This window comes from Gymnoscopelus braueri (genome assembly GCF_963280865.1).
Source record: "Gymnoscopelus braueri genome assembly, chromosome: 1".
Classification (NCBI taxonomy): domain Eukaryota; kingdom Metazoa; phylum Chordata; class Actinopteri; order Myctophiformes; family Myctophidae; genus Gymnoscopelus; species Gymnoscopelus braueri.
In genome coordinates this window covers 33103984-33114792 of record NC_137603.1, presented here as the reverse complement: position 1 = coordinate 33114792, position 10809 = coordinate 33103984, and the positions used below count along the sequence as shown (strand labels likewise).

General features: G+C 40.7%; 1 protein-coding gene across 1 annotated transcript; it reads right to left on the bottom strand.

The window, feature by feature from the left end:
• Window positions 1–4210: 4210 nt before the first annotated feature.
• On the bottom strand, window positions 4211–9994 carry bcl2l10 (BCL2 like 10). Its single transcript, XM_080427653.1, has 3 exons — window positions 9887–9994; window positions 7416–7943; window positions 4211–5272 (listed from the first exon to the last, which is right to left on the bottom strand). The coding sequence occupies exons 2-3, from the start codon at window positions 7938–7940 to the stop codon at window positions 5150–5152; spliced, it is 648 nt and encodes a 215-aa protein (XP_080283779.1). The 5' UTR covers window positions 7941–7943; window positions 9887–9994; the 3' UTR covers window positions 4211–5149.
• Between the last annotated feature and the right edge of the window lie 815 nt (window positions 9995–10809).

Sequence of the window (10809 nt, the reverse complement as noted above, 5' to 3'; positions counted from 1 at the left end):
TTGTAATAGTAGTTCTTAATTGTGTTCTTGCTACTTTTACTTAACTAAGTACTGCTTCCACCACTAATTCTAGCTTACAGGAGTAAAATATTCTAACTTCAAGTCCTGGGGCATGAATTAGCCAGAACTGAAAGAATGCAAACAAAACTCAGTCCCAACTAATAGTTTGTTTACTGGATGCACGGCTCAGTCAGAGTTAATACAAACAGAAGAATGCCAGCACTCACGGAAGTGTCCTTCTGGTACTTTTTTTATTCAGATAGGCATAGCACACGTACATGTTTTGGCAGAGCCAGTTCACGCTGAGGATGGCTCTGCCGAAAGGCCGAAACTCGTTTGTGAGCTGCCCGTGCTGGGTAAACATGAATTTCTCATGATATGTTACGTTTTCAATGTCCTGTACACACTTTGTATGCATCGGCAAGATGTTAGTACATTTGAAGATAACAGGAGGGTTAAAATTGTTTTATTCACTAAAAAAGTTATGGATTGCAGCTTTAAACTTTTCAGCACCCTTTTCAGAGAGACAGAAAACACCCCAGGCTGCTAACATAACAATATCCCTACAAAAAATAATCTAATAATCTTTAATCCCTTTAATTGCAGGAGGCTACAATGATTTGAATATTGAAGCATTTGTTGTTGCAACACTTTCCAAATGCCAGTTTATATTGTGTTTGGCAGCATGCTCCCATTTGAGTCTTTGCGAAACATGAATGAGCTAAAAGAACTTTGACCTCCACGTGTCATGTGCACAAATAAATCTTTGTCCCCTGCACCGATTTTCAGCCTTGGAAACAGGGCACCCGTGGAGAGGCTAGGTGTGTCTCTGTGGATAGCGTGCCAATTGATTCTGTTGATTGTGTAAACACACGGCAGAGAAAGAAAGAGTCCATTTGACTCGTTGTCTAACATAAACCTTGTATCTCCACATTACACTTTTTTTTTTTTTTTTACCATAAATGAATGCCCAATTTTTGCTATTTTGGAAAAAGTGAAAGTGGTTAATTAAGTCTGTCTGTGGGGTTTATAAATATTTAGAAAATGAAAAGTATTCACAGCTTGTGACTAAATAATAACTACATTGGGTCCATAGGAACACAGGTTCTTTTTTCCAATCCTGAAAAGTAACGGTTCTGGACATACAAGATTTCCACCCGACAGCGACCTCATGTACCCTTTAACAGTGTTGTGTAAAAGCAGTAGGACCCAGGGGAGCTCTAGAATAGTGCAGCCCATTCAGCCTGTGTGCTGGGTAGCACAACTTTGCTGATATGGGAAAATATTGATGCTGAATACACTGTACACCATTTCTTTATGTACTGTATTAAAATCTAGGTGGTTTATTGCAGGAATTCTCAAAATGGTGTCCCTACTGTAGGTCAAAAACAAATCTGGAAATTGTATTTTTTGAAAACATTTAAATGTTTAGTTTTTGTTTTTACAGGTAGCAGTCTCAGGAGGTAGAGTGGCCATTTGGGAACCGGAAGGTTCCTGGTTTGATCCAGGCTTAGCGTCCTTGAGTGTCCTTGTTGGTTAAGGACCCTAGACACATTATGATAATTAAGATAAGATAAGAGATTAAATGACTCTATCAGTCCTAGTGTCCACCGGGGGCTGTTTGGTACAGTAGTTGCCCGCTGCTCCTAATAGTTAGGATGGGTAAATTGCATCTCGATCATTTACAGGCAGGCCAATATATCCTGCTACTCGATTAACCTACATGAGCAAGATTAAGTCAGCTATTGGTTCTAAATATTTCCTGTTAATTGCCCAGCCTTACTTTAAATATAGTCCAACAAGGAAGATCTTTTCTCTCACGTTGGCATTTCTTGTTCTGGGTAATTCCACTACATCACTTCCTCTTTCTTTCCCATGCCGTGTGTGAAGCGTGTGAAAGCCTTTCATTCACAATTCTATGCATGAGCCAATCACTCTTTACATCTGCAGTCAGCCAATCAGGTGGTCTCCGTTTTACAAATATCACTGTAGAGGTGCAACAGTTAACTAATCGATTTAATACATTTTATAATCGATCATTTAATAAATTAATCAATTAATAATCTACCCGTTTTGTCATTATAGGCTACATTTTTCAAAAATGTCAGAAAGACAAAATAGGCGATGCAAGCGTTGCAGCACGTTGTGAGCTTGAAGATCGGAAGTGATTTATATATTATATATAAAAATATTAAAATAAAATATGGGATTAATCTAAAAAGTAATCGAAAGAAGATATCCATAGTTGCAGCCCTACATCACTGCCTCTGAACCCATCAGACCCATCTCCTACTCCACCTCCATCATGTTAAGGTCTCCATTGTCCAGGACTTAACCACTTAAACCCCAGACTTAGGCCAATGGACCCGAGTTGGCTCTGTACCCTTTTCATCCTCTCCACAAAATGTCTTTGCCAAAAATAGCCGATCTACAAGCTCACATAATATGAGGTTGTTCCCCTCAGAATGTGAATGCTGGGGTTCAAGTGGCCGAGCCTTATTTCATACTTTCACAAGTGAATGAAGAGAAGCTAAAATAGCTGATCTACAAGCTGACTACAATCTGTGTCACGACACCTTGTGTCGTGAGCTTATGGACCCGTTTTCACAATTTCTGATAAGTTGTGAAAAATTAAATATCATGTTACATGACATTGCAAATACACTTTTTCTATAGTTGCATATATTGCAATAACAATGTTATGTGAGGCTTCACAAAATCACTCAGACTTGTCTCACGTCACGGCACATCATTTGGGAACCACTGGTCTAATCCATGGACTGGACCTTTGTGGAAACAACGTAATCCATCCATCTTGTAGTATCGTGTGCATTTTAGAGGATATACTAATATGGACTTCCTCCAGACCACGGCTGCATTTACTGTAACCACTTAAGAGGAACAAGGAACAGAGGGCTCAGACCGAGGTGCTCATATCTTATTCATGACAGGTCTGCCTATGTATGAAAACCGTGTACGTGCACTAGGGCTGTAACTATCGATTATTTCCCTAGCGATTACATTTGATTATGTTTTTGATTAATTGAATAATCAAGAAGTGTAGGTTTTTTACATTTAAAAAAATTATACATCAAAATCACGTAGAATCATTTTATACCTCGTCACACAACAGTATCATGCTAAAATAGTGAAAATAGCAGATCTACAGCCTCACATTGCTGCCTGTGGGCTTTTAACCATTTTTGAAACATTTGACACTTCCCCTATAATGACAAGCCCAAAATAAGGATTGGTTAATCGATTAAATCATTGATTATCTTTTATAATCGATTAAATCGTTTAAGGGTGACATCTGTGTCACCCCTAACGTGTGCACACTGAATTTGAGCAGTAAGACCTCAAGTGTGTGTGTGTGTGTGTGTGTGTGTAGGCTGTTATCAGTGACAAAGCAGGCAGAAGCGGGCTTGTCTGCCAGGATGTAAGTCAGCGCTTTTATTTCTGCAATTCTGAGAAATGAACGCAGGGGAGGATGTGTCGCTTGAGGCCTGCCCCGACAGGCCTACCACTACGGGGGGTTAGGTAGAGGAAATAGTTGAGGCGATACTAACATCTTACAGTCCCATCTCAAAGCACACACCTTCACTTCTTAAGCTCCATTTTATACTTTGGCAATTCTAAAATAACAGATCTACAAGCTGACAATGCGTCGCATGTTGTTGCGAGCTTCTACTTCAGCTATTGAAAATAGCTAGATCAGCCATTTTCAAATCAGCTGGCTTGTAGATCAGCCATTTTCAAATGGAGTCTGTACGAAAATAAAATAATTTCAACCACTTCTTTACACCTGTGATGCAACAATACAGCTGGTTCTGAAAGTTGTGAACATTTTGATAGAAATAGGGACCCAGAGTTAAAGCTGTAACTTTCCTCTTCTACCCCAGATTTGAACTCGGTTGCCTACGCAAGTGCTGAAATATTTACCATTGAGCTAAATAGAGCCTGCCTGCTTGCTCATGGGGATAAATTGAGTCAATTGAAGTGTGTCAGATCCTGTGTCTAGGTGAGACATGACCTTTGACATGATCTAAATGTCTCAATAGAAGAGCAGGGAGACAAAATACAACCACCCCAATGGTATTAACACTCTACCATACAGATTAGACAAACTAAAGCGGCACCATGTAAAAAGGTTACAGACTAGCATATAAACAGCCATCTTCCCCAGACAACCTGCATCCAATCACGACCCAGTAAGACAACTCCATAATTTCATATTTTTTTATTATAAAAACAAAACAAAAAAAGTGACATAAATAAATAGTAAAACAATGTAAAAATATAATGCTTCAAGGAGAACTGTGGGTCGAAAAAAATGCCATAACAAGGATTTGTTCTAAGAGCAAAATTTTCAATTCAGATTGGTCCACATTTTTCTTTTTCTCTGTAGAAAGGAAACATGAACTGGTAGCACCGCTGTCAGGTCAGCCAAGCTGAGGTCACACAGCTAGGACGACCACGTAAACCAAAAGAGATTTCACATGAATGTTGGGCAGGCCAGAAAAGAATGACATTTAAATAACTGCTGAATCAGCCTCGGGTCAACTGGTAGAAATGGCCACTGGTCCCAATTTTATTTCATATAAATATAATATATTAATTTATACGTTTTCCACTAGAATGGCTCTATAGCACATCATAACACAACTCAGGTCAACGTGGGATGTAAAAGGCAGCCGACAAAAAGTCAAAACGAAGACATGAACCAAAAGGGAGTCGGCGAATAAAAACAAGTCACTTTTTAGCTGCACGGCTGAAAATACAAAACTTTTTTTGACGGGCGGCACAGTTGTGCTGTGCAGAAACCTGTGCTTTGACATGTCCAGGAAAGATATGCAAACTGATAAGCACGTACTCCCATCATTTGTGAAGGCATTCAGATCATTTTGTACAATCTTAAGAAAAGAGGGAGTAAGTACAGAACATCAGTCGGTTGGAATATGTGCAAACATTCATTTGATGACTTTAATGATCCAAACCCTGAATTCCAAAAGGAGGACGCAACTCGTTTCAAACATAGTGACAACAAAACAAAAAAATCGACTTAACTGGTGCGAAATGAAAAGGAGCATGTGGATGTAGACGTGTAGCAGGGAGGGTGGAGAAGATGGAGGATCAAAGGACCCGTCCTCTAGCGCACCAATAGGAACGTGAGCCCAGCGATGCCCACTCCGGCAGCAGCGAACAGAGCAGTCTTCATAGAGGAGTCGCTTTTCGCATCTCTGGCACAGCGAGAGAACTTACAGAACCCCTCCTGTAACACAACACACACAGTTCACATTAGAAAAATACTGGCGATTCATCTACTCAGTATTCACAGTTTAAACGGATATATCCATTCATAGCCCAAGCCTACATACAGTATGTGCCGTGTATAATCTTATGTGTTCTACCAGCAACCGTCTCATTTAAACACTTTCCCCCTGGCATCACTATTTAAATACTTTCCCCCTGGCATCACTATTTTGGCATGTAGGCAAACTTTCCATACATCGTCTAAAAAAAATCAATTTAAAATATTGTGAAAGTAGAATATCTACAAGCTCTCGTGTCTCACAAGGTTGCATTGTGAGCTGGTAGATCTGCTATTCATCATACAACGAAGTATTTAGGGCTTAAGTGGTTAAAGTAAGAGGAATTACTTTCACAATAGCAAGGATATTAACCTGAAAACCACCAGCTTGTATTCATGGAAGAGTGAGACAGTTTGCGTTGATATTTTGACAAGTGAAAATCTTTTTATCATTTATTCATTCTCCCCCCCCCCCATTCCGAGCGGACTGACTTGAGACTGATCATTTCTGCTATCAAAGGACAGAGTGAAGTAACCGGGGGCCGTGCTTCGTTTCCTCTGCATTTCAGCTGTATTTTCTTCAGTGTGTTTTTTCAGGGTAGCGGCCACATAGCAGGGAGAGCACCTGTTCACCAGGTGCTACACTGCTGTACAGTCCCTTGTTTTTCTACTCATACCACTGAAACTCTTGAGTTTGGGCAAGCCAAATTCAAAGCACTGAAAGAGGCTTTGACTGTTACTACAAAGTCCATCTGGCAGAGGCAGTTGGATGTCTGTTTGGAACCAGCTGCCAGTTGAAGGAGGGAGGGGTGTGTGTGTGTTTGTCTTTTTGGGGGGCGGGGTCAGGGTGAGTCCATTCACAAAAGCTGCCATTGAGCCATAGCTTTGCTAATCTTTGTGAGGCCAGCTCCATGTCTGTGTCTCCCAGGGTCTTTACTAAAAGGCTACCCAGAGACATCATAACTTGCCCCAGGTGCGGTTTCAGCTAAATGAGTGGCACTCAACAGGTATAAAATTAACTTTTGTCTTTTGATTCACAACAGATGAGTCACTCTTACAGTCACAAGGCAGCCCTTGTCCTACCATTACAAATCCCATCTGTGTCATATCTAGATCGGAGGCCTATGTAGAAGAGCTGTGTGGTTTGGTTTATGCCTTGTTACGGCATACTTGCATTCTTCAGATTCTTGGTTGATGCCGCTCTCTAATTCCTATAATCACAGCAGCCCGCATGAGGCGCCTGAATGCTCCTCTCCTCTAGAGTACAATTTGACATTTTGTAATCCAGTCCAGTCCAAATAAGTAGACTTCACATGCCTCGTTTGCACCTAGCAGAGAGATGTCTGAGTCTACATTGAGCCCAGACACACAAACACACAATGGGCCATGTTTAAACACCGGTGTAAATAGAACCTTATAAAAAAAAGAAGATTGCAATTTGATTCAGCCAAACCATGTGGTTTCCAAGAATAGTGGCTCGAGAAAATCTGTTTCGTTTTCCAGCCTATCTTGGGTGTTTTGACACTTGGGGATTAAAATGGCTTTCTATAAGATAAGACAAGATAAAAGTGTCTCTTATCTCTAACGGCAAGTCTAAGCAGGGAGCCAAAAAACTCCAGGATGACGTCTGCAAAAACTGTACCTGGAATCAACAACTATGACTATGTATACTGTTCGCAACGCATTACATTTTGAGCTTGTAGACATTTTTGAAACTTTTCACCTACACCGTTTCTATTAACCCAAGCCATGTCTCTCAGTAAGTTGACCACATGAACCCCAGCATCCCCATTCTGGGCATGTCATAATGGGTGAACATTCAGCAGAAATAGCCTATATACACACGCTCACAACGCATCGAATTTCAACACGTAAGCTAGTAGATCAGCAATTTTCGGCACAGGGATTTGGTGTGGAGGGAGAAAATGAGGGAGCTAATGACAGACACCTGGGGGAACCCTTGTGGAGATTGGCGATTTTCTCTATTAGGGGAAATGTATAGGTCTTATGTGGTTAAGAAGCTGAGACACTCTAAAATGTAAGATCCTAGCTTCTTTGTGTTCTCGTGGGTCATTGTTGAAGCAGTGACACTTGTAAGACCTACCCAGCCCTCATTCTCCAACAGCCAGTCTTTCTTCTCCTCTCCAAGGTAATCAGCTATGGTCTCAGCCAGCTTTCTGCAGCTTGCGGGCCCCAGGCCCAGTTCTTGCCCCTGCTTCCGGGCCCCAGTCCCGGTACCGGGCCCCAGTCCCGGTTCCCGCCCGAGGTCCAGCCCCGGCTTGTTGGTGTCCTCCTCCTCCTCCTCCTCCTGCTCTCCTAGCTGCCTGGCCAGCACCCCGGTAAAGGTGAAGAGGGACACCACCCTCCCCCAGTTCAACTGTCCGTCACCCACCAGCTCCTCCATGACTTTGGTGAGGCTGGCGCAGGGGTCCGGCCCGCACTGGCACAGGAAGGTCTGTGCCAGCGAGTGGAAGCGAGCGTGGTGCTGCATCTCCATGTCCTGGGCCAGGCACCTCATGGCAGCGGCTGACTCGCTGGGAGGGGGAGGGGCTGTCGATGGCCTCGTGCTGCAGAGTGTCAGGTAATCCTCCGCCAGAGCCAGGGTCTCTCTCCACAGCCGACATGACATTTTCTATTGCACACGAAGCATAGAAAAGATGGATCAGTAATTTGAAGGAAAAAAAAGTTTCAGCCCTAAATTGGACAAACTTTCTAAACTTGGGAATCCATTAAAGTCTAATTCATGCTATACTGAAAATCATATATCATAAAATAATCAACAAACCTTTTTATGAATGAGGCTTTATGGACATGACAAGGGCTGGCCAAAGAATTTACAAGTTAAAGATCCTAATAGGCTGCTGAAGTCTGACGTCAAAACCACACCCCCTGGGTCATGAAGAAATGAATTGTCCCATTCAAAAATCTCACTGACTTGAAAATAAATGAGTCTGAGCATTCTATCAGGTTTTAAATAGATGTAGTTATATTTGATAGAATGTGTGTGCAGGCTCGTATTTTTGGGGGCCTCTCTTTGGATAAATAAAACTTTGGATAAGTACTTTTCTGGCATCCATTTGCGCTTGGTAACCTGATTAAAATGCCTGGACTAATTATTATGTGTTTGGAACACAGCTCATATATATCAACTGATTTTAACTGCCATTTGACAAGTGAATTTCCCCCACGGGATCAATAAAGGTCTACTACGGTATCTTGCTACTAGTTGGGAAATTCCATGTCAATGAGTGACACACAAACCTCTCAAATGAGATTAGTTCCCCTTTTTCTCCCCCACTATCAACACGTTTGAGATGAAACTACAGCTAGGTGGTTTCAACATGTCCCATATATAAACAGGACAGGAAACCACCTTTCTGGTGGCTGATGGACACCAAATTTCTTCCATCATCTCCCACAATTTGCCATTTTCCCAAAAAAAAATCTCACAACAACACAGCTTGTAGATCTGTTCTTATTAATAGTTTAAAAAAAATGGTCAACAGTAGCTTCAGAAACAGTTTGTTGTAATCTCGCGATGCCAGAACTTCGTCTCTTTAAACTCACTCAGAATCGCGAGATTACGCCTCTAGTGTAGTTCATCAGTAGTATGTATAATAAAACATCTCCGTGGCAACTGGCCTTTTAACCAGGTGGAAAGAATATGCATATAACAGCATGGCTCCTTGTATCATCAGTTAACATTAAGCACCCATTGGTAGTAGTCACCTCACAACTAGAAATACAAGCTGGATAATAATGAAGCTGCCATCAAATGAATGCCATGCCATTTAGTATTAGTTAGTTAACCAGCATATAGTCAGCCATTACACATATAACACATAAACCAGCAATGAATAAGCATGAGGTGTGTAGTTGGCTGTGTGTTGCAGCAGCTGTAATGGAGGTTTGTATTAAAAGAACAAGACACAAAGGACCCAATGTTGCCAGGTCTTGCGAGAGACAAGCAATCAGGTCTATGAAAACAAGCCCAAAAGAAGCGACTATGCAACCTACATACACCGGCTAATTGAAAATAGCCAAGCTTGTAGATCTAGATACTATTTTCAAAAACCCTTGAAATAAAATGTGGAATATTTGGAATATTTTTGTTTAAACATTTTAACACCACAAATGCTCCCCTCTAAATGTATTGTGCCACACAATACATTTAAGAAAATATTTGAGAACGACTGGTTTAAAAAAAAATAATAATAATGGAAGCAAGCCTAAATAAGCAACTACACTTCAGAAACAAGCTCATAAAACGCAACCCGCAACTAACTACGAATATTTACAAGCAACTTCACAGAATAACGAAAAGCCCAAAGTAGCTTATAATAAGCGGACATGGCAACACTGCAAAGGACCAGACCGGCGGGGGCTAAAAAAAAACGATGGGGCGAAAAAATAGGCCTCCTGTAACAAAAACGTAAAGCATTCATCTAATGCTTTACGTTTAAAAAAGCCTAAAATGAACCTCACTTCAAACGTTTTCTCCCCGTTAAGAGGACGTCCTCCGTGCGACGTAAACGTTGTTTTAGTAGTAAATAAATGAAAGAAAAGCTGTCTCACCCTCCCAGCGATATCAGACGTGTCTCTGCTGCTCCACGTACATACAGCGGAAGGAAGGAAGGACGGACGAGCTCACAGCAGCTGCACTGACTACTGACTACTGCCGTCTGTCTTCATCCGCTGCATATTTATGCACAGGCTCCGCCCCCATGCCCCCCCCCCCCCCCCAAAAAAACCTTTTATTTTCTGTTCATAATTATCATATATCATCAGTGGTGGTGTAAAGTAAGTACATTTACTCAAGTACTGTACTGTGAATCTTTAGGTACTTTTAATTTACTGGAGTATTTCCAATTGTCTATACTTTTACTTCTACTCCACTACATCTCAGAGGCAAGTGCTGTACTTTTACTCCACTACAATTATTTGAAAACTTTAGTTACTAGCAGTGGTGGAAAAAGTACTCAAATTCTTTACTTAAGTAAAAGTACCAATACTGCAATATAAAAATACTCTATTACAAGTAAAAGTCCAGAATTAAAAATGTGCTTGTGTAAAAGTACAAAAGTATTGGCATCAAAATGTACTTAAAGTACCAAAAGTAAAAGTACTAAATATTTGAAAATAGCAGATCTACAAGCTCGTAGATCTGCTATTTTCAAATAGCCTAGGTATAAAATAGGGCTAAAGTGGTTACTGTACGTTTCATTATATCATAGTTTATATCTGAAAAGTAACTAGAAACTAAAATTTTCAAGTAAATGTAGTGGAGTAAAAGTACAATATTTGCCTCTGAGATGTAGTGGAGTAGAAGTAAAAGTATTGTAAATTGGAGATACTCAAGTAAAGTACAAATACCTCAAAATTGTACTTAAGTACAGTACTTAAGTAAATGTACTTAGTTACTTTCCACCACTGGTTACTAGTTACTTTGCAGATATAAATTATTATATTATAGAACATACATTTACCACTTAAGCCTT

What these genes read in the sequence shown, in the direction of transcription:
- bcl2l10 (XM_080427653.1), bottom strand. Translation starts at nt 7,940, where the DNA reads ATGTCATGTCGGCTGTGGAGAGAGACCCTGGCTCTGGCGGAGGATTAC. An exon ending in TGTTGGAGAATGAGGGCTGG is followed by an intron (nt 5,273 to 7,415) that starts GTAGGTCTTACA and finishes GTTGTGTTACAG; the next exon opens with GAGGGGTTCTGTAAGTTCTC.